At 42.2% G+C, this 23,673-nt stretch overlaps 2 protein-coding genes across 2 annotated transcripts; both read right to left on the bottom strand.

Moving 5' to 3' along the window:
* Positions 1-1,848: 1,848 nt before the first annotated feature.
* Positions 1,849-10,427, bottom strand: pdp1 (pyruvate dehydrogenase phosphatase catalytic subunit 1). Its single transcript, XM_075465449.1, has 9 exons — positions 10,353-10,427; positions 8,292-8,556; positions 8,027-8,194; positions 7,436-7,647; positions 5,975-6,056; positions 5,407-5,501; positions 5,123-5,291; positions 4,818-5,036; positions 1,849-3,548 (listed from the first exon to the last, which is right to left on the bottom strand). Exons 2-9 carry the CDS (start codon positions 8,541-8,543, stop codon positions 3,168-3,170), a joined length of 1,578 nt encoding a protein of 525 aa, XP_075321564.1. The 5' UTR covers positions 8,544-8,556; positions 10,353-10,427; the 3' UTR covers positions 1,849-3,167.
* Positions 10,428-11,588: 1,161 nt separating this feature from the next.
* tmem67 (transmembrane protein 67) lies at positions 11,589-22,984 on the bottom strand. Its single transcript, XM_075465448.1, has 28 exons — positions 22,775-22,984; positions 21,220-21,314; positions 20,986-21,076; positions 20,763-20,862; positions 18,044-18,107; positions 17,876-17,947; positions 17,736-17,798; positions 17,284-17,438; positions 17,055-17,163; positions 16,797-16,883; positions 16,267-16,332; positions 16,027-16,180; positions 15,833-15,953; positions 15,615-15,720; positions 15,359-15,415; positions 15,172-15,270; positions 14,999-15,097; positions 14,600-14,686; positions 14,388-14,487; positions 14,162-14,301; positions 13,937-14,077; positions 13,744-13,824; positions 13,542-13,658; positions 13,308-13,424; positions 13,096-13,203; positions 12,165-12,267; positions 11,926-12,068; positions 11,589-11,841 (listed from the first exon to the last, which is right to left on the bottom strand). The coding sequence occupies exons 1-28, from the start codon at positions 22,977-22,979 to the stop codon at positions 11,761-11,763; spliced, it is 2,961 nt and encodes a 986-aa protein (XP_075321563.1). The 5' UTR covers positions 22,980-22,984; the 3' UTR covers positions 11,589-11,760.
* Between the last annotated feature and the right edge of the window lie 689 nt (positions 22,985-23,673).

Raw genomic sequence — 23,673 nt, 5'->3', positions numbered from 1 at the left:
TAAAAGTTGATTTGTTGATTCATAGCAGCTCATAGTAAGAGTTATTAGCCCTGTTTTATATTAAGTCGTGGACCCCAGTGATCACATCACTGTGATATCATCAGGGAAAACATTCAGTCCAATTACAGCAAATTAATTTATGTTGGAAAATTAAAATAAATACATTAAATACCACACCTGTGGCAACAGTTCTTATGGAGGGACTACAGTCAGTGAAACAGTGGGGATCTTTTCAAAACTGATGGACCTATGACAGATTAAAAGTGCTGTCATTTTTTTTAATCCATCAGCACCATCTGGAAAACATCTGATTGGCAACGGCTTCATTTTTCTGCATGACAGTGATCCCAAACATACTGCCAATGTAGTATAAGCATACCTGGATGGAAAAACACATGGTGGAACATCAACAGTCATGGACTGTCAGAGCCCAGACCTCAATATGACCGAAGCAGTGTGGGATCATCGTGACAGAGAAAGAAACAAAAACTAACCACCATCCAAAGAAGAAGCTTCGGACGGTCCCTCAAGAAGCCTGGAGAACTATTCCTGAAGACTGCTTAAAGAAATGACAAGAAAACTAGTATAAAAAGGTTCAAGCTGTGTTTAAGAATAAAGGTGCTTATTTCCCCCGTCAATTATTTAAAGAAATTAGGGGACTCAATCTGTCACCTCAGCTTGTTTATCTCATGACAAGCACTTAGGTTCAGTGCAGGATAAGTTTGCCTGCTTCCGCTTGTGTAAGATTCTTTGATCCGACTAATTGTTAAGCTCTACGTTGTGACATTTTCCATCAGTAAGTCACTTTGAGTACGTGGGATGATTTTTACTCCACATCCTGCGTCGCGACCCCACAGAACGGAATAAGCATGTAAACAAATTCTGTCGGGACAAGTCACCCGGCGTGGAGGTGTTTATTTCCAGTAAACTGACTCAATGTCATCTAAACACACCGGTTTATCTACGCACCTTCCCGACTCTTTGACAGTACATCTGTTAGGATTAAAAGAAACACATAGACACTGTGATTAACCACATGTTATCATACAGTTACCTCAGGTACGAAACAGTAGAGAAGACGCAAAGTTCTCCTTCATAAACATGCAGGATTATAGTGAATTAATGACCCTTTTGTTGAATATCATCAACAATCCTACATTTCCACTTCTCAGTCACACAACGTGTTGTTACTTGGATTCATGTGCTGAATAAGTCAGTCTGTTTAATTTACACTGCATCAATATTCTTTGGTACTAAAACTCCCAAATCTCTGGGATAGCAACTTTCCTTTGCAGTTGATGCTTTCATATGAACAGAACAAGATAACAACAATAACCTACGTTTGGTTATTAGACTAAACAAGGTTTTAAACATTTCAAAATGTGGCCATATCAGACGTAAAGTTATACAGCCACAAGAGATATGTTTACATTAGTCACTGAAATCTTATAAAGCAATGGTGATGTCTAGAATTTCATTCAATTTTACATGTAGATTATCAAATCCCATTTCTAATCCATACAATACGGAAAGTGCACAAAATGCCCAGTTGTTGCACCCGTTTCTTCAGTTTGACACTCAGGCTGCAGCACCATCTAGTGGTGGTGACCAAACCATCGTCATGTCAGATGATTGGAAACAATTTGAGGAACAAACTGTGTTGCTCGCTGTCACAGTCAGATATCAAACCATCCAGAAGTGATGTCACCCGACACGTAACCCGAGAGCCGCTGACCTTTAGGTGTTTGCAGATGAGCAGGACCTTCCTGCTTTATTTCCAGGGGTCTGGTGGCATGTTCACCTGCTGGCCACCCTGTATCAACACGGACACAAAAACAGCACCAGGAGTTGTGTGCTCAGCTTTTTATTCCACATACAAAACTAAACCCACATGAGTTTATACATACAACAAGAAAATATGTGTAACATACTGCTAAAGCTGAATAAATATTTCATGGTCAAACAGCCTCTTTCAAATGTAAATGCAGCTCATTCACTTGGGTTTCAAAAACACTTTGACATGCAGCCACGGGCCCGCGATTCATGAGTAACTGTGGAGTACGAGGAGGTCTGCTTTACCACTGCTGTGAATAATAACACAATCCAAAGCCAAAACAAACTGTCAACCACACAGCTAATGACCTGTCGGAAAAACAAGCGTGCCGGTTTTTTTTTTTTTGTTTTATAGAGAAGGTGGAGTTCAGTGACTGCGTCTGCTCAAAGGTTTCCTTTACAGACAGACACTCGGCCCCTCCGGCCAAAGCAGTGCACATCATACATCATGAGTGCTTTTTCCACAAAGAAGTAGTGCAGTAACCAAGTGATGTCAAGAACTTTTTAACAACATTCAACAAAACAGTACTACTGTCTTTTTGCTCTGTGCTACAGTGCACTGGTTTGAGCTGACAATATTCAGTAACTCTGATTCAGCCTTTCTGGCCTGTGACCTCAAATGTTTAGCGACTAAATGCTCAAACCACATTCCCTCCCTTGCATGTAACAGAATTATTGTACTCAACTTGTGACCCTTCAGATTTATCTTTAAACTCACTTGTTGTGCCATATAATATCCACCTCAGAGGCTTCCTCTCAGTATGAATGTTAAGATCTTAAACCTTAAAAATCCCCAATTAAATCTGATAGAGACAGCGCTGTCAATGCAGAATTGGCGCCTCTGAAACCCAAAGAAATAAAAGCAAACGGATGCAACAGTGTTCACGGTAACAACCCCCCCCCCCCCCCCCCACAGAAGGATCAGAGGAAGTGAATATGGTTGCATTAAAATCCACAGTCAGAGCTACAGAGCTTTTCAGCAGATGACGTGGCTGACCCAGTTTTGGCACAAAAGTTAAGTCTGTAGCAGCGTAACATCAGCAACGCAGACAGGTGTGTGTATAGAAACACGTGCTGGACGAACCCGGCTGCATAAATAACATTTTGTTTTTGTCTGATCCCGCTTTGAACGGTGATCTTTTAGCCTCACAACGAAAGACTTTCTGTAGCACTTCATACAAACGTACAAGGTCTTCACATAAATAGTGTTAAAACTGCGGGACAGACGTCTCATGTGGCCTGACTGTCCACAGAGCGTGCGTAGTTTTAAACATTCTGCACACAGAGGTGTGCGTACGCGTCAGTGCGGCAGAGGCGAGCGGCTTCCGAGCCGCTCAGGACTGCTCCTCTTGTCTCTGTGCTCCGATCACATGAGGGTTGAACTGAGTGATGATGATGGTGATGTCATCGCGGTACATGCGAGCCAGCTCCTCGGGTAGCGACAGCATCTTTGACAGCCTCTCGTGGTCCACCGTCCCAAACTCATTGTTTCCCACCGTGTGACGCATCAGGTGGGTCGCTGAGTTCTGATCCTCGAAGGCCGAAGACATGCGAGCCTTTCGCTCTTCGAGGAGCCCCTGCATTTGTCCCAAAGTGACTTTGTAGCCTCCGACTTTGAGTGGCTGGCGCTGATGCACCCCTGTTAAATACTCCCCAACAACCCGAATCACTTCCTGCCTGTGGAGGGTCTCCCAGAGGCCGTCCGAGCCGATCACCTGTGGACAGAGGGGGGGTCATGGTTTAAAACAAACAACAACAAAGAAAGAAACAATCAATAGACATGGGGCATTAAGCAAACAGACGCTGAATCTCATCAGAAACCAAGTTTTGTTATAAACCACAACATACTAAGTATGGAAAGCTAACCTTTTATTCAATTAAAAAAAAAAAAAAAAAAAAAAAAAAACTCTTTCAAACCACCCAGACACATAAAAAAGAACCACGTCTGACGACCATAAAAAGGTAGAAACATCAGGATAAAGAGCTCATTCATCAGTTCTCAGGACTAATCAGCTGTGACTCAGCATCTGGTGTGGGTTGTCTTTGATCAGAACATTAACACTCCCCATCTAAAATGTGAGATAAAAGGTCCCCACGTGTACCACTGTCACTGAAGCATTTTGGACCAGATAGAAATGTCAACAAGTTCAGATCTCTGACTCAGTGCCCACTTTTCAGATCTAATCATCGGCTTGAATAGATATCCACTCTGTGCTGTTTCACCTGCCCAGAGAAACCATCAGGTAACACAGAGCCTGACCTACAGGCAGACCAAGCAGAATACTATCAGTGTTATTGTATCTATCTTTAAAAAAAGAAATAAAAGAAACAAAAAGAATTCGAATATATAAATAAGGGTTATTTAGCCAGTTAGTTCTGTGGATGGAACTACTTTTTTGAACACTGCTTTGCTTTTTCTCTCTCTGGCTTGTTGAGCAGAAGACAAGAAGACAAATTTAAAATGCTGTGTTTGCAAATAGTGCTCAAAAATAATTATTTAGTATGACTTTAAAAATGGAAACATCATCTTCCTTCATAACTAGCTGGCTGCCTGCTACAGCCATGAAAAACCGTGACAAAAGAAAGGCAAACAAACACGAATGGGATCCGTTTGAAAGTGTATGTTTTCGGAAAGCGGAGTTAAGATCGTTGTGATGACTTTGAAACAATTGAGAGATATTGATAGAGTGTAAAACTCCACCAAGGTCAACAGTGTACTCCTCCACAACAAATGCCCTGTAAGATTTAGAATATTTTCCAAAAAAAGAAGTCTGATCCACACCGAAACCTACTTTGTTCTTTATAGAGTTTCGTGTAAATTCGGCCTTCAGGCGAACAAAAAAACTAAAAAACATCCCCTCCGCTGGGGAACATATGTTAAAATCCGTGTCGGTGTCGGGACACAAATGTCCTCACCTGAAGTTGCTTTTTTCACCTTGAAAAACATAAATCAATAAAAACAAAGTAAGGATGCTTCTCCTCACCATGAAGCGATCCTGTGGCCGCAGTTTGTGGTGCGTGATCTCAGGCTCGGCGGTCAGATAGGGCGGCGTGTGGTAATTTGGAGGGATGAACTTTGTGTGCTCGTTTTCATGGAGCTGATCGGGTCCGGACTCAAGCACGCGCTTCTGCAGCTCGATGCTCCACTTGAACTTCACGTCCCCGAACGCACGGAACGGCATGAGCAGGCCGAGCAGTCGGTCCTGATGAGGAAGAGGACAGACAGACGTGCGTGGGTTAACAAAAGCCTGAATAACAAACGCACCGAGCAAACTGGAAGGTGCACTACCTGACGTATGACCGTCTTCCTTTCTGATGGAGGGTGCTCGCTCCGTATCCGAGCAACCTCGTCGTCGTTCTGTGCGCTGTGGTCATTAGATAGTGTGTGAGCAGTGAATGAACCGTCCTCCTCCTGCACCCCGAGCACAGCCCGAGCGTCTCCTGCATTGGCTAAAAAGCTTCATAGAGGAGAGAGCCATACAGACGGATGTGAGAAGGAAAAAAATATTTGACCCTCAAAGAACTGCTTTATCGCTTTTGTTAGAGTGAACTGAAAGCATAAATTCTTCATACAGGTCTGATCCGTCGACGTGAGCCACACAGGCCGTTGCTCCGGAAAAGGCAACTCTCAGAACCCAGTAGTGCAGATAAGCATTCGGGTCTCCGACCTGCAAGGCAAAGGAAGCCAGTATTCTCAGGAATGGTTATGTCACCAGGTTTGTATTACGTGGAGATCTGGTGACACCGTAGCTCCTCTATGAACCATAAAAACTTATATTTGGATGTACAAATTCTTATCGCTGCAAGCCTGGATTAATGGCGATATTCAATGTCACATGACTTGCAACTTGAATCGGAGTTTAATGTTCGTGAATGGCGCAGATATGACAAGTTTCGTCCAACAACGTTAGACGTTTAATCCTTAGTTTACTTGAGGACAAAAGGCAGGAGAACAATGGCAGCGGGTGCAGCACAAATGGGAGTTAGATGCCTTGTCCAAGGGCACTTCAGCCATGAATAGTGGAGCAGGGACAGACCCACATCTTCTCCTGCCGGGGAGAGAAACATACCAAAGCTGCTTCTCTTTGCCCTGTCAGAACCTGCAGCACCGTTTCAGATTAAAGCCAGAGGCAGTTATCACCTGAGCTTCCAAGGAAATGTCGTTGTCCAGCCTCTTGAAGGCATTTAGCAGGGCCTCGCTAGTGTCTGGAACCTCGCCTGGGCTGGAAAAGGAGAGCGACATGTGAGCAGAAGATAGAGGAGGCCAGAAGTCAAGAACAGAAACCAATAACAGATGGGCCAAAGTTGTGTGGGTGTGTTGCTACATGGTACAAAACTGGAAACCAGTCTGTCCAGTCTGAAATCCTCACCCAGCAAATAAGTAAAGAGCGTTTCTATGTAAAAGACTGAAAAGGGCAAACTGCATTTAGAAACATTATATATTCTATTTGCACTTAGAGTCATGAAAAAAAATTACCTCTTACAATCTTACAGATAAGTAGCAATTAGGTGCTGCTAATCAAACACAATTGATCATCAGCAAGTGTAAACACATCTACGAAAAACTGGAGTTTTGCCATATTTCTGGCCTGCAGCATTCAGGTGTCTTTTAACACAATGCCAAGTAGGAAAGACATCAGCAATCATCTTAGAGAAGCAACCGTTGCTGCCCATCAGTCTCGGAGGGGGCAAAGCACCATTTCCAAGCAATCTAGAGTCCATCATTCTACCCAAAGAAAGATTATTCACAGGCAGAAAACATCCAAGACTGCAAGTTCACCTCAGGGCCGGACTGTGCAATGATCAGAGAAGCTTAACAAACCAAGAGCTACATCTCAGACTCTACAGGCCTCAGCTAACCTGTTAAATGTCAGAGTTCATGACAGTACAATTAGAAGAAGACTGAACAAGTATGGCTCGTTTATGGCGACTGCAGGAGAAAGCTTCTTCTCTCTAAAAAACAACATGGCAGCACAGCTTGGGTTTAAAAAGTTACATTTTTAACTAAGCACAAGACCTCGGGAATAATGTCCTTTGGACAGATGAGACCAAAATGGAGATGTTTGATCGTAATGCACAGTCACCACAAACACCTCATACCAACTGTCAAGCACAGTGTTGGATGGCTGATGATTTTATTTTTTTGCATCCCAAACACAGCAGCAATCTCCAGCGTAAACTATAAATGAATGCTCTTAAACTTAGACACTGTAAAGCAGAGGGATGTGAGAAACGGTATATATTAGAAAGGAAACTGTTACTTCAAGTTATTGCTTCCAAAGCTTAAAGAATTGAGGGATGTACTTAGTTTTTCATACCTTGCTTCAGCATTTTGGCTTGGTTTTTGGGAAACAGATGACATCATGTGGCTTGAGGTTGTAATTAATACATTTTAAGACTTGGTGAAGACCAGATGATTTTCATAATGTCCTGATGCAATTCTTTTTATCTCTGCATTTATAACAGGAGACATGAATAAACTGAGACCTGCTTTGTTTTTCCAGTGTCTGACGTTACTGTTACCAAGCAGCAGAGAAAAAAAATGTTCAACTACTATAACTTCATACATATTGTTGAGTATCATCTGTTGATTTTTCCTCACCTGGTTAGGTCTATCAATTCCTGCCAGTATGTTCGGAGGCTGTTGAAGTAGAGGGTCTGAGCCTCCCGGCTGAAGTAGTCGTTGGGATGTTTGTGCCACTGCAGGATGGGACTGAGGGCCCTGCCGGCCTCCACAGCAGCCTCGAGCTCACACAGGGTGTCATGGGGAAGCAGTGAAACCGCTATGTAGTAAAACAACCTCTCACTCAGCGCCTGGAGCCGGAATTAAAGAATTTAATTCGTATGAGAATATAGTGTCGCTGCAACAACTACATGAGCATGCAAAGTTCAATTTACCAATAATAATCTGAACCACAAAGCAAGATAATTATTTATTTTAAAAAGAAAAAAAGTCTACCAGGTTGAAACTCATTACACTTGGTAGGAGAAGTGAGGCATGGCCATGTCGATGTTGTGCGGCCTGAATCACATTCTTTAAGTAGGGCCTCTGGAAATGTTGTCAATGCCCCATTAGTTGAAGTCAAGTACGAAATGGTACAAAAGAAAAAAAATTCTCTGGCATATCTCAATTACCAAACTGGAGAAATCCTGCAAAGAAAAGCAGAATAACTGACACAACTAACAGCTTTACCTGAGCGCAGGCGCAGCCAGCGTGGCCATCAAACACACCCAGCAGCATTCCTCGTGTCTGCAGGCACGTAGCTGCACTTCGGCGATCTTCTATGGGAGCATTGGCTGGAAGCTGATTGCTTTCGAAACCCATCACAGATGACACATTCTTTCCATCAAACTCTGGCACCTGGAATCACAACCCAACAATTGGCAGGATGAAAAAAAATAAATAAATAACGATACAGATGGCGAGACTTGTTATTAATGTGTACGACTACACCGACCTTGAAGCTGTACTCGTTGGCTTTCAGAATGGAGTTGACCTGAGGGGGCGTGAGGATGTAGCTGTGGAGCACTGAGGACGTCTGGTAGCTCTTTGATGGCTGGCATCTCTGCAACATGTGGGACGGCTGTCCGGAGGCAGAGCGGTGCGTGATGGAACCTACCTGGGACTGGTGGTGTTGGCATGGTAACAGACTGGCAGCAAAGACCTTGGCACGGGGCAAACCCCTGAGCAGCTGAGATGTCACCGGCATTGCTGACCACGCTCTGCAGGCACACAAAAAAATAAAAATAAATTACCGCTGTGTACACACCTTTGGATGAAGCACGTCAAGAGGTCAGAAGTACAGGAGTCTGGAAGCTGGAAAAAGACGCATTTATCTACAGAAAACAGAGTGTTCCCTGAATACACCATTAAGCAAACATTGTGCAAACAAACTGAGACTATGTGATGAGGTTTCACTGTTGGGACAGATAGGCAGTTCCAGCAAAACACACCAAAAACTGAGTGTGAACAAACAAAAACCTGCGATCTACCACAATGTCCCAGGACAGTGAATGTCTGTATAATCGATCAATCTTTATCTTTTGTGTCTCTTTTTACACAATCCCTGCTGTGAACGCTCACATATTTTACTTGTGGGCTTTAAACAGGTTGCTGATTAACCACATGCACTGGATCCGCAAAGACCTACACTTCTGTGGGCTTCACATTTTCCTGTTCCCTTGAGGATTGTGAAACCTAAATTGGTTTCAGTGCAGTGACACTGATTAATTCAAGGCTATCAAACTCGAAAGAAGCAGAGAAAGAAAAGAAAAGATCAAAAGGTATAATGTCTATGTAGAGAATGTTTCAAATACTTCTGGCCACTCAAGCACTTTCATTGGCAGGTAAAGTTATGCATTTTCTGCCCTTGGAGGTCAGACTTGAATGCACTTTCAGGCATTATAGGAGGGGGGAGGAACAGGGAGGGGAAAATCAGGGGAGAGAGCAGCGTATGTATGAAGAGAGGATTTCTTTGGTCATATTCTTCTGATTCATCTATCCATTTTGCACATCTTGCCAAAACTTTTTGAAGTTCAATCAATGCAGGGATGTCGGAACTGGAATCTGATCTTGTAACTCTGACATAAGCTGACGTGCCGTAATGTAAAATAGGGGTAATGCTGAGCTTCATACAGGTATGAGACACTAACAGCCGCTTTAAAGCTCAACATTTTGAGACGGTTACATATTTCGTCTTGAATCTTTAAACTCTAAATCAGAGAAGGTACCAGCGGAGTTGACAACCGGCTTGAGTAGCAGCTTTCCACTCTTCTACAAGTGTAGGTCAACAGTGCAGCACGCTCTGTTAAAAATAGCCTTGGCAGTAATTCAGCCCTGACATTTGGTTCTCTAGAAATGTTGTGACTGGTCAAGGCCAACCGAACCACATCCTGACCGAGTCCCCCCATAAAATCTGCTCCAATTTTCTAACTTAAATATATCTGCAGCCCCTAATAGGAAATCTCCTTCATGTCTCATGTTAATGAAGAAAGGTGCAGCAGCACAAGTGAGGACTCAGGCTGAAAAACAGGGCACTTGAATGCTATCAGACTGACCCTGCTGTGTTGAAATAAGAGATTTAGACAAAAGACCTCCTTAAATCCAAACTAAGCATGAGTCACACAGACCACTGAGGGCCCATCCCAACTGTGAGCTCGCCAAGAAAGTTGCCATGTTTGTTGACATCACTAGCTCCGCCGAGCTAATTGCAAAGCGGGAATAGAAATCAATAACCTAACACCTGAACAATTTCTGGGCTGTGCAAGGATAACAAACGATGCCACAAAATTAAATAAAGAGATGGAAAGAAATCAGCTCTCAAATTCAAACCAAGTCAGTCAGAGAGGTTAAGAAGCCTAATTTGTGCTAATAGTAGCTGGTTGTGTGCAGGTTACACCCACCAACAAACGTCAAACTGGTCTGCCTACATAATTCACCGCTGCACCGGGTATAAAATATCTCAGTCCAAGTGTAAATAAGCCTCTTTGTGAGAAAACAGAGTAATATTCGGACTTACCTCAACCGTGTGATGCGAAAAAGTTCATGACTTGACGCCGACGCCTCCGCTCTCGTATTATTCCTGAGCGCCGCACCTCAAACTGAACGCTGATTGGCTGAATAACGGCATACGCCATGACGTTATGTAAAGCCCACACACGCGCACGGTACCAGTCAAATTCAGGTAGTTTAAATGTGAATAAATATGAATCTTTTAAAGAAATGAACGTTACAATAGTACACGTTTGTCATTAAGAGAAGTTACATTGTCGTAGAAATATATTTTAATTGTTTTTGTTGTCACTCATGGCAACTGCATGAGATATTTTTGTTAGGCACTGGAAAAATGTGGGATGTTGGCACTGGAACCTTCTCCTGACTCAGGCCAAGGTTGAAGAGGTGCTGTAGAATCCCACACAGGTGTTTCCCACAGGCCTTCAGGACCCTGGGGCCCACACCCTTGTTCTGGTTCATTCTATCCACACAGGCCGTAGAGGGAGGCAGAGGTCACTGTGTCCTAATATGGGGGGAGGTGTTGGTGAGGCAGTGACACTATGAGACAGTGGTGGAGGGTGACATTATGAAGGTGGCAGGATGTGGGAACAGGTAGGGTGTGAAGTCTGTGTTGCTGGAGGCAGAGGAGGAGGATCTGGATCTGAGCTGAACCGATTGAAACACGTTCAGCTGATTTAGCATGTTCTGCATTTCCAGTTGGTGGCATCAAATCACTCCTACAAAAACTGCACCAACACAAACTACAGCTGAACAGTGCATATTCATACCACGTTCATCTTTCTTTTCTGTGCCGTCTTAAATCAGATGCTGCATAGAATTCCTCATGATGGAAGAGGAGAAGTTACTCAATAAACATTTTCAATATGAGTGAAAAATTATTGTCATGAAAAAAACCCAGATGATTTAAGTCAATATTCACAAAAGTGTCAGTTGGAGTTAATCAGCTACAGTATCCATGTGTGATAGTGAGCCTCAGTTAACCAGCGACTTCCTGAGTAAATCAAACTACACAACAAACTTTTAATAAACCTCAAACTAGAACTAATTCTATCAAGATAGATGTTACATCACAATTTTGATATTAAGATAAGATTATTCTGCTGGCGCATATTAGCAGAGGAGTTTGGCAAATCCATATAACGTTACAATTCAAATAAGAGTTAGAGCTCCCATTTCATTACTTCAAAACAAAACTCAACACAGCGTCGTTTCCATATAAAAACAATTTATTCAGTAAAAAAAAAAACACAACATGGAGATATTTTCCAAAAATAGTTTTACCTCATAAAACAACAGTGAAAACACTGTAACAGCAATGAAAAAGTACAAATAGAAAATGATTCACAAGCTGTGAACAGTAAACATCTTTGAACCACTGAGCAACACCGAAAGCTTCAAATAAAAGCAGAGATTCATATCAGAAATCTCTGATCCACCAGTGTTTTATTAACAAGGTTCTTCCTTCCGAGTGTGTTACGGATGAAGCAAAATATCTGAAAGACAATGAATGGTTTTTCAGCACAAGTACTTTTATATCACAGTGAAGGAAAGATAAAGTAACCACACCGTATACTGACCATTTGCTGTACATATGTAAGCACAGCCGCAAGCACAAAGCTCTGAGATCCCAGGTCCACGACACAGAAGAATAAAGTGTCAAAAATCAGCAGCGTGGCCTCATTTCCATAAAAGAGCACATCGCTGAAGGAGTGGGCCTCATCTACATTGAGGAATGCAATGGAAACTCATGTCTACATGGACATACAGGTGTAAACAAATGAAAAACAAACAGAACAATACAAGAGCAAATCGTTACCATTGTAAAAGATGCTCTTCTCACTGGCTTCAAGGAACTCCATCCCTATGACTCTCTCCAGTGTCAACTTGTCCTTCACTATGTAGTCCATGTCAGGGTGGGCCTGAGGCAAGTAATACAACACGAGAGACAAAACCAGTGTTTATGTACAAAACAACACACTCGCTTATCAACCAAAAAAAATGGATAAACAATCCGGGGTCTTTATGACAAGGCAGGTTCAACATATCCAGGGTACCATCAGGTGATCCACCTTTAAAAAAAAAAGCCCTAACAATGAAGATCTTGCTGAGCGGTGCTAGGACGCTACTTATCAACTCAGTAAGTCTGCCCATGTTTTCCTGCTTCCTTTCCCACGTGTGAGTTCATGAAAAACTGTTGGAATTCTGAAACACGTAACTAATCACGACTGTATATTTCTAGTAGGCAAACCAATCAGTGGGGTTACTGTAGCTGTCTGAGTGTGAATGTGCAGCCATCATTTGATGCAATCTGAAGAGTTTGACACGCTGAGCACTGAATGAGACAACAACAGTGAATGTTGTGTAGGTCACCGATGATCGGATGATGTGATATGATAACTGTCGTGAAGATGCTTCTCAGTTAAAGTCAAACTGTGCAGCTGGTCTTTGACTCAAAGAGAAAGACAGAGGAGATGCTCTCACTGTTCATGCACCGATGGGTTGGGAGGTGGTACTTTCACATGTATCGATCTGGAGCAGCTTAGGTTTCCAGCATTGATACCGAAGCTGCTGCTTGATGTTGGCATGATGACACACCATGTATCAAGTGAACTAACTTTTTAATACAGGAAGTCCAGAGCCGAACCTGAAGTCACCTCAAAAAGCCACTAATCCTGCTTTATAGTAGAGGGCCAAACTGATGGTTCCCGTTTGCTTCTGCGTGTTTATTCATGCGTATTTGTACTAACGTGGTCTATAACAGATCCCAGGAAGTGGTTCATGGTGTTGTAGGCTCTGAACTGCATATCTGACAAGTTGGCCGTGGATGCATCCATCAGCCGCGACGGTCTGTTTCTCTGGAGCAAAGGAGACAATCGAGCGTTTAAAACAGAATCCTGAGACAACCTTTTGTTATTAAGCTTATTGTAGAGGTATGAAAATGGCAGGGGTAATCACACACCCTGCTGAGCGAGTCCTGTATCCGGTCATACTGCAGCCGCAGTCTGTTAGAAAAAGACACCTGAAAAGTCTGAACATCTGTGTTGGGAAGAAGACCCCTCTGACCACAGAGTGACTCCTTGGAACAGAGAAAAGACAGAGCGGAAGAGAGACACAGACAACGAAGACATCAAATTGTTATATTATTAATGTAACACCTATCCAACAACAATTCTAAGTCATTTGGTCGACATACACGTTCTCTCTTCAGATTGTTGTTCATTTCCTCCATGTTTGTGTCTGCATGCCCATGTACTGAACGCCCATGGATGTAGTAGCCAAAGCAGCGATGGGAAAAGAGCAGCACAGAAATCTGCATGAAAATACAGACAAAGCACATTCAAATAAAGTATTATAGACAGAGTGATATCCAATGCAAATTATGGATTACTACTCACATTACTGACTGAGCAGAGATCCACGAATTGGCGGATTTTGTCCTCCACAAAGTGCTCATAAAAGACAGTGAAGAAAATCATCTGTAGGGAAAATTTTGTGTCCGTTATAAGAGCTTGTGCTGTCGATTTCTAGATTCCTGAGGTAGGCAGGAAGAGATGCGAGATCAACTGGAAGTCGCTGATGGCCGTTTACCTGCAGAAGCCCAATACAGAGCCAAAGTGTGGCTGCCAGGCCATAGCGCAGAATCAGGCTGTAAGGAGGGGTGTATGCCTGTGAGGGGCGCTCTAAGGTTGCCCAGGGGTCTCTCAGGGCTAAGTTAGAGAAACCGAGCACCTTGACAAGACAGAATGAAATGTCAGAAGGGAAGAACATAAACATGAGAGAAGCTGTGAAAAATACAGAGTGGGTAAAATGTACTTCAAGAAAGAAGAGCACAGCCATGATCTGAAAAGTTGGGCTGATCTTGCGGATGGTTTGGAGCTCATTCCACTCATTGGCCACAAAGTAGGTCCTCCAGATGCTGACTGGAGAGGGGTCACGCTTTGTCTCCCCGGTGGCTGAAACAGCAGTGAAAATGGTGAATGGAAGAAAACAGCTGGATAACTGCGTCATGAAAACAAAAGCAGGGTAAGTTTGTTCGTACCTTGCACAGTTCTGTTAGCTTTACTTCGTGGCCTCTCCCAGTCAATTAGAAATATATCGACCGACACCTGCAGAATCAGCTTGTGGAGAAACTGGACAGCCTGGATAAAGATACACAAAAGCAGGCAATTTTGAATTTGATGATGGAGACCTACAGTCCAATTAAATACACGCCACTACTCGTGTTAACATCTGCTACGTAGGGGGCCTAACCTTGAGAGCGAAAGCACAACCAATGTACGTCACAAACTGCTCCTCCTGGGTAGGCAGTGGCAACAGCACTGACACGAAATGCTGAGCCTAAACACACACACATGTACAACTTAAATGCAGACAGCAGCCTGCCATTAACAGAGCTAAAATCTGTGTGTTCAAAACAGTTATCCAGAGAAGAAAAAGTAGAAAAAGTAGGAAAAGCACTTGCCTTTAGTGTCTAAAGGAGCGCAGAAATGGAAAGAAAAAAGTTTAAGAGTTCATGCAAAGATAAAGGAAACCATACAAAAAGCTTTAAAAAAAAAAAAGACACCGCACAGAAAGAATACACTGATATTAACTTCAAAGACCCCACAAGCATTAACCAGATGTCTAAAAGTTTTAGGGAATGAGCCGCACCTTGTAAAAGATGAGCCAGTAAAGTCCGGTTCCCACAGTGACGGCGAAGAAAACGTTGGCGAGATCACCAGCATAAAACAACAGAAACTTCAGCATCGTCTGAGGAAGATGAAGGAAGAGATCAACAATGTTCTGAATGTTCAATGGCTTCAGTGATGTTTGAGACACGGTACCTCCACATTGACGAGGGGAGAGGCGATCCTTCTCTTCCAGCTGACCGTCTTCAGCAGGGAGTAGAGCACGGCCACCCCACCCAACACCCCGAGAGCCGCCTGCGCACACAAAGCCACAGATGACACCGTATCACCCTGAGCTATGACATCAGTCATGCCCATGAATCTCATTCATACTTCTACTCACGTCAGTCTTTGTACGAGCCTCACTCTGATCCATCTCATACTCCACAGCAAAAGTTGTCTAGAAACAGAGCGATTCAAAGCATGAAGCAACCAAAAGCAGCAACATTCAGCAATATTTCTTTCTAACACAACAGTATGGTCATGCTTGAAATTGGGCATTTAGTTGTGATGGTTAAGATCAAGTTTAGGAACACTGAGCATCCCTAACAACTACAGTGAGGCCAACTTTTATCTGAATACATGTTCGATCTACTCACAGAGACAGTTTGAGTATTGATGTCTGTGATGGGAACATCTGCGTAGGTCACAGTCATCAGAGGGGGGAATATCTGTCCCTCCTGGGTTCGTGGAACCAGCTGGAACCTGCAAAACACACGTTCGATCAATGCAAGCATCTCCACTTGACAGCAATGAGATAAAGCAAGTTCCAAGGTGCTCTGTTTTCATCATGGTGGAGTACGTGTTGGGAGTCTACCTTATTTTAACACTGGTGGCTACACGGATGGCTTTCGGTGAAGAGCTTAAGCTCTTCTCTCTTCCACTCAGCGTGTCCACAAGAAGAATGCGTCGAGTCAGGTACCAGTTCCTAATGCTCTCTACACAAAATACAACATATATGAGAATAAACCAGACATTCGCATGCATGTAATCGAGAAGATAAGACCTCACCTTCATTGATGAACTGTCCATTGTATTGCTGGTTTTTGACAAGAGTTGGCAGGGGAAGAAGTTTTCTCTTCTCTCCTCCGCCCAGGTCCATAAATACATCATAGAACAACGGTTCGGGATGGCTATCAAACAGTTCTGCTACTGAAAGATCACACTGCACACACAGCTTATAACAAAACAGTGCTTTTAAAAACACTTTGTACTCCTTCTCTGTACTAATGGAAAGTAAAAGGTACTCACACTGTCTTGATAAGTGGTTCCAAAGCTGAAGGCTGCTGCCTGTTTGGTGGCTCGTTCTTGGCAAAGCTGCAAAAATCAAATGACCAAAAAAAAACCCACATACAAAATTCAGTCTGGATTACATCCAAAAAAAAATAGCCAACTGATACATTTATGTCATTAAAATGCAAGAGTGGTGGGAAACAATCACTGGGCTTTGGCCGCAACTCCAAACTATCCAGGCAAATAAAGAATTTCTTCTGCATGTACTGCACATTTTATGAGTTTATTCTGACTTGGGGTCACTTCAAATTCTGTTTTATTTTTATTGCATCTTTTTTCTTATAAATAACTGATTTTATCCAGATCATTTTTAGAAAGCCTGGCAATTTGAAATGGCATCAAATGTGTCTCGCGGCACATCTGGCGGTCTCTTTTGCGTAACCTGGAATGCAATAAATGTCTGCTGTTGCTTGTAGCATTATGGAGCACAGCCTAGTAAAAAAACAAACAAAGTATTGGATTTAATCACTGACTACTTGTAATCTTACCTGCAGGTTACTTCCTCCTATTTGCTCCCATCGAAGGAACTCTCCCTTGACATTATAGACAGCGGCAAGCAGTTGAATGTCAGCATTCTAGCAAAAAAATAAACACAAATGTCAATAAAAAGAATATTTTTGCCTTATCGTTCAGTGTGAGGTATCTGGAGGTTTCAGATAGTTTAGATTCATAATGTGTGATTTTCTTTCACCACTCTTTCTTTGCTAATTTTTCAATGCAAGGGGTGATTTAAGGTGATCCCTCACCTTTTTTCTTCCTCTGAAACTGAACGAAATGGGAACAGGATCAGTTTGAAGCACTCGACTGGCCAGCCCTGGTTCGTCCCCGTAGTAAAGCCACGGCAGATTAACTCTCCTGCAGGCAGAGTAATCGCAGCTGCTAGTGTTCCCTCTGAGTTTAAGCTAAACTAAAACTAATATGACTGACGTTCATAATCGTGCATTAAAAAAAAAAGCACAATTTAGACATCATTACCAGTAAGAAATGTCTTGAACTGAGCTCAGAGCAGCCCTTGATCTGAAGATGGTGTTGAAGAGACCACAAGCATCAGTGGATAGACTGCTGAAGGAGTGCATGTTCATCACACACATGTTCCCAAGAGCCTGACACGCTGTCAGGTTGGAGAAGACCTTTAAGAAGAAAATGACTTGTTCAAACTGAAAACCAAATACCACACAGAATGCTTTAAAGCCACCCTGATAACAATTGAGCACAGCAGTTGTTGTATGCTTTAATTTGATGGCTGAACACCCTCCACTTGTTTCAAGTCTGGTTTCAGAAGGACTATTACTTTGGAATGATTCAATTAAACACTTTTTTACAAATTTCATCCAGCTATGATGAGTGCTTCATTCGTGGCAGCGTGTGGTTTAGGCAGGATCAAGAACCTGCTGCTTATGGTAATAAAATAAAGGTCTTGGAATTACAAGGCACGCTGCTGAGGAGGAGTAGAGGTTGTCCACAAACCAGGCAGACTGGACACTGAACTTCTGCAAACAAAAGGAAAAATGAATCAGAATAGAAAACAACATTTATATATGAAATGGCGAACAAGAAGAAGACTCACCAACTGAGCAAAGTTGACATTGGGATTCACGTTAGTGGAGAGGCTGCCTGGAGGGAAACATAATCCTCCTGCCTGGAAAATCACATTAACTACAAGTGATGAGGTGTGTATTCCTGACAGGCGTGCGTAGAGTCTGAATGAGAGAATGTGAGAGATGTCTGAACTTACCGGGACGTTAGGAGATGTGCACACACAGGAGGTGTTAATGAAGGTAGCTTGACATCTCTCGCACCTGACAGTTACAAGGTAAACGTATTTATACAGCGCTTTTCTAGTCTGGTTGACCACTCAAAAGTACTTTTACTGTACAAGCCACATACCCATTCAAAAATACACTTGTTACATGCTACACTTTACTTTTTCTCTATCCCACCGATGAATGTGTCAGACCGCACACCTCAGATAACAGCAGACAAGAAGGGAGTTGAGAAAGTAGCAAAGCAACATATAAGTTTTAATAGCTTGGCTGATATCCATCTTTAGCTCTAGGGTCATTCAGTTAGAGGCTTTATTGGAGGAAGCAGGGATGGCACCCGGACGTAGGCAGTTAGTAGCCAGGCGAGTCTCCTCGCCACCAGCTTAAGCAGTCCCAGATACTACAATAGGCAGTCCCCTGTGTAGCGGAGGGCTCTAACCCTTTAAACGGAGAGCTGGACCAGACCACCTGTACAGGGGTTGAAACTGGAAATCTAACAGAGGTGAGGAAGCAGAGGATCGAACCAGCGATCGAACCACCACCCCCCCTCTGTTCAATCACTCAAATACTCTCCCCAGCCCCAAGAAAAGTAGACTGAAGGTACCCTTTATCCTCACTGTTTACACTGTCAGTGGTAATTCAATACAGCAAGAGAGAGCAAGAAGGAATGAAGAGCAAAAATCATTTGCAAACCTGTAATAAACAGAAAAAAATTTGTTCTTGAAATGATCGAATCACCATAAGCTTGTGTTAAACAGAAAAATGAAACAATAAGACAGCAGACACTGTTAAGGCACTGAAATGATCCAAAAACACAGCAGCATGATGATTTGCTCCACTCGCTCTTTTCTGCCTGCAGAGACCAGACTTAGATTAACTAACTATCCCATCTGGTGGTAGAAAATATTACAACAGGAGGGTTTGATCAGAGCTAGCTGGTTAAGAAGCTAACTTCAACAGTGATCTGAGCATTTGAAAACATAGACATCTTTAAGTGTTTTAAGCTATTTGTCAGCTTACTAGTGTAAGCACTGAGGCAGCGCTGATCAAGGTGACAAACGATATCCACCTGAACACAAAGGCAGGCAAAGTCTCAGTCTTAGTTCTGCTGGACCTGAGTGCTTCCTTTGACACAATTAACCATGCAATCTTATTACAGAGGTTAGAAGACTGGGTGGGAATCTCTGGTAGTGCTTTAAATTGGTTCAAGTCCTATCTCGAGGACAGGAAATATTTTGTTGGAATTGGTAACTGTTGTTCAATCTGTACATGCTTCCACTAATACGCAGCTATAATGTGTCCTACCACAACTATGCAGATGACACTCAGATCTACGTGTCACTGACGGCAGGAAAACACGGGCCTGTAGATACATTATGTCGCTGCATCGAACAGATCAGTGTGTGGATGCAAAACAATTTCCTCCAGCTAAACTCAGACAAAACTGAAATCATTGTCTGTGGCCCACAGAAACAAAGAGAAAGTGTTATCAGTCACCTTGAGACTCTCTCTCTAAAACCTAACTATCAAGTTAGAAATCTCAGGGTAATACTGGACTCAGATCTGAACTTTAACAGCCACATTAAATCTGTAACATCAGCAGCTTTTTACCATCTAAAAAACATTGCCAGAATCAAAGGAATAGTGTCTAAACCAGACTTAGAGAGACTGATCCATGCGTTTGTCTCCAGCAGGTTAGACTGCTGTAACGGCCTGCTCACTGGGCTCTAAACGGGCTGTAAGACAGCTGCAGTACATCCAGAACGCTGCTGCTCGAGTCCTGACTAGAACCAGGAAATACGACCATATTAGTCCAGTGCTCAGGTCTCTGCACTGGCTTCCTGTCGCTCAGAGAATAGACTTTAAAACAGCTCTGCTTGTGTACAAGTCTCTTCACGGTCAAGCGCCAAAGTACATCTCTGACATGTTAGAGCCATATGAACCAACTCAGGCTCTGAGAACCTCAGGGAGGGGTCTCCTGCTGGGGCCCAGAGTCAGGACTAAACAAGGTGAGGCTGCGTTTCAGTTTTATGCTCCTAAAATCTGGAACAGCCTTCCAGAAGATGTGAGACAGGCCTCAACTCTGACAATGTTTAAATCCAGGCTGAAAACAGTTCTATTTAGCTGTGCATATGACACCTGAAAGTATTTTATCTGCACTCTTCGCTTTTAATTTAATTAATTAACGATTATTTTTTAGGTTTTTTGAAATTATTTTATTTGCGTTCTTGTGATTTTATGTAGCTGTAAAGCACTGAATTGCCACGTGTATGAATTGTGCTCTACAAATAATAATAATAATAATGATCGCGATTCGAAGTGCTTTATGTCCTCTTGGCACTTCGTCGTTTTTCATAGACCGGAAGGACATGGCAGCCTCCATAGAGCTTGCCCGCTCTATGTAGATACAGACAAGTTATTCTTCACTCAGGAGGATAAGTGAGATTGTTGACAGAGATAATTTTAAACCAATGAGGACTGATTTATGAATGAATATGTTGATTTGAGCTAATAAATGACTTACTTTATTACATAGTGTCCCTTTAACATCAATAATGCTGCACTGAAGATTTCAGTTCTAATATTACTATTGTGACCACTTAGAAAATATTGGTTTGATTTGCATGATTTTATAAAATTTCTGCTCCTTTTAAGAACTTTCTGCTTGTAAATCTGTGTGACAGTTTGTACCTGTCTCCACTGTTGTTTGGTGCAGACAACGCGGGGCTGTTTCCGTTGCATGCTTCACACCTGGCCTCATCCAAAAGGTTTCCACTGATATCTCTTTCCACTGGAGAAAAACAGATAGACTATAGCCAGCCACTCATACATAAGCTATCGCAGCTATTATCTCTTTGTGCTGAATTTGAAATAAGTACAATATTTGAATTACTCCTGTTATTATGTGACTCACCCAGGATATTGCTTAGTGGGCACTGACACTTCCCGTCATCACTGAGCCTGCCTGGACAGCGAATGCACCCAAATCCGTCTTTTGTTACCGCCTATTAAAAAAAACAAAAACAAAACATGCAACAAGAATAATTACCTGGACATCAACATAAATTGTGTAGGAATTTGTGAGTTACGACTTCTGCATTGTATTGTGAGGTAAAACATTTCAAGGTGTTACATAAACTGTACATACAGGCTTGTCGGTGGGACACTGCTCACAAATAATCGGCACTTTGTCAGTGTTGATGTTTTTGGTTTTGTACCCAGTCTGGCAAATGCAGCTCAGTCCTACAAAAGAAAGAGGGTTAGATTAGCGTTAGTCAGTGCATTTTTAATTCTAAGCACTCTTTAGAGCATCAGACATAAAAAAAACAACAAAAAACGATAACTAGTACCCCCATCACACAACAGTAAGCCATCCCTACATTGTACTCTATGAGCATTATTAAGAAAAGGCAGCACAAAAAAAGGGGTAAGTGAGAACCATCGTGTGAGAACAAGAGATCGTGCAGGACTGAATGATTTGTAATGGGTTAGGTTTTCTATGTGAACCCAAACAAATTCTATTAAAAGAAATGATCGATAAGTATATTCACCAGCAAGATGCCCTTCACAACGTACAGATTACTAAATTTGGCTTTGAACTGTTGGATAAAATAATCAAATCAATTAAGGCTGATTTATACTTCTTTTAACTGCCCTTGCGCTTTCTTCTTGCGCGTATGTTAATGGCTCGAGACGTTTATACTTCATTTAGCTTTGCCGGCGCTTGCGTGTGATGCAGCACACGCAAGGCGATTCACCGTAGCCAGTATTTTGTCAGATTTTCAACACCTTGGGGGTCTAAATGACTACTTTCTCGCCTGAAAATGTTTCAAATGTTGCTAAAGTTATATATTTACAGAGTTTATAGCTTAAGGGAAATCAGCTTTTCAGGCTGGCTGATTTCGGCTCGGGCAGGAGTGAAGTGCACTGTGTGTAAACGCTCTGCATGCTGTCTGATCGATGAGTATGTCGTTTTCAAGTAGTAGGCTTGCGTCTTTTCTTGCGTGAAGTTTAGAAAATTGAGGTGACACACGCAAGCTCGCAATGGGGGGGCTTGCAACCGCGCAAGGGCTTGCGTTTCTTCTTGCGTCTTGCTTTGCGTCTTGCGTTACCGACTATAAACCAGGCTTTAGACTAAAGAGGTAATAATGACATTATGATTTACTCATTAGTTAAGGTAATAATCAGTAATGATAATACAAAGCAATGCGTAATTGGACTGATATATCAGTGTATACCATTTTACAGTTTAATGATTTTGAATAGTTTACCTTATATTACATATGGATGAGGAAAAAATGTTTGATACAAAATCTCTAATGACAAATTCAACCACATTAAACTAACTTGATGTATGTTCGTTTGCCGGTTTTAAATTGGATCCAACCTAACCACATATTACATTTGAAGTATATGTTCATATTCAGTCTACATTGGTGACAGAGACTGCAAATTCACTTGAAGAGTGACTTCCCTTGAAAGGTTATTTTAATAATTCGCCAGTTCCTCAACTGTTTTTTCAGCATCATGCTAACTCTTAACTAGCCTAGCCTAGCCTAAGCTCCTCACTAGAGCTTATTTGAGAGGTTCTGCATCTTACAGTTAAGTTAATATGTTTCGAAGTAAGAGTTTTTCAGTGATCGATTGGTGTTAATATCTGAAATCGGCTGCGGTGAAGTGGTGTGATGGTAACGCTAACAGACCTGTTGGGCTCTGACGCTGATTTGAACCACACCTCGCGCACGACAAACTTGAGATATCGAAGAATTCGTCCAGACCACAATCTGAAGGAGCTTTAAAGGGGATTACAAACTGCTGGCAATGAACTGCATCTATGTATATTAAAAGAAACAATGTTAAACACACTCTGTACACATGAACACCAAACAGAAGCGTCCTCGTCGCCATGGTAAACAAAGGTCCTCCTTTTTTACCCACAATACTTCACCCTGCGTGATGACGTAAAGCTCCTCGCATGCGTTCGACGCCAGACCAGACCAGGGTTTAAGGATAAAAAAGTTTTTCAAGGGAGAATGTTGTACTTTACTACATTTACCAAAGAGGTGAACATTTTAAACAATATACATTTTCAGCTTTATCGATTCAAATTTGCTGCTTTTCTTTCATTCCTTTTTAATACCTCAGAAGTTTGGGCTGGGATGAAACACACATTTTAATGTCTTTACTTTGAGTTTTAAGAGTATTTCCCAAAATTTTATACCAATCATTTTCCTCCGTAACACTTAACTTTCCCTACATGTTAAATGATGTAGCAGTATCATCCAAAGAGAGGTTTCATGACAGACCCAACAGGTGGAACTAATTTGAGCTGAGCAGCAAATCAGAAGACATCACTGTACCTGAATAGTCACTGACAGGTTTACCAATCACTATATTAGGATATTTTAGGGTTATATAAGACACTGTTAGATATTTAAGAGCCTAACTTGGAACAGGGTATCAGAGTGCTTGACAGGTAAAAAAAAAAAAAAACATATATATATATATATATATATATATATATATATATATATATTTTGTTTGTTTGAAACCTGAAGCAAAAGCTTAAAGAGTACACTCATAGAGTTGCAAACAGACTAAT

Source organism: Odontesthes bonariensis, chromosome 5 (assembly GCF_027942865.1).
Source record: "Odontesthes bonariensis isolate fOdoBon6 chromosome 5, fOdoBon6.hap1, whole genome shotgun sequence".
In the NCBI taxonomy this organism is placed as follows: domain Eukaryota; kingdom Metazoa; phylum Chordata; class Actinopteri; order Atheriniformes; family Atherinopsidae; genus Odontesthes; species Odontesthes bonariensis.
The sequence above is the reverse complement of the archived record's forward strand: the minus strand, read 5'-3'. Positions and strand labels throughout refer to the sequence as shown.

Excerpts from the sequence above, each read along its gene's own strand:
- pdp1 (XM_075465449.1), bottom strand. The coding sequence starts at position 8,543 with ATGCCGGTGACATCTCAGCTGCTCAGGGGTTTGCCCCGTGCCAAGGTC. Across the intron at positions 8,195-8,291 it reads CCAACGAGTACAGCTTCAAG|GTGCCAGAGTTTGATGGAAA; the intron begins GTCGGTGTAGTC and ends TTGTGATTCCAG. Across the intron at positions 7,648-8,026 it reads CTGGCTGCGCCTGCGCTCAG|GCGCTGAGTGAGAGGTTGTT; the intron begins GTAAAGCTGTTA and ends TTCCGGCTCCAG.
- tmem67 (XM_075465448.1), bottom strand. The coding sequence starts at position 22,979 with ATGGCGACGAGGACGCTTCTGTTTGGTGTTCATGTGTACAGAGTGTGT. Across the intron at positions 17,439-17,735 it reads CCTCCTCAGCAGCGTGCCTT|GTCTTCTCCAACCTGACAGC; the intron begins GTAATTCCAAGA and ends TTCTTCTTAAAG. Across the intron at positions 15,098-15,171 it reads CTCCCCTCGTCAATGTGGAG|ACGATGCTGAAGTTTCTGTT; the intron begins GTACCGTGTCTC and ends CATCTTCCTCAG.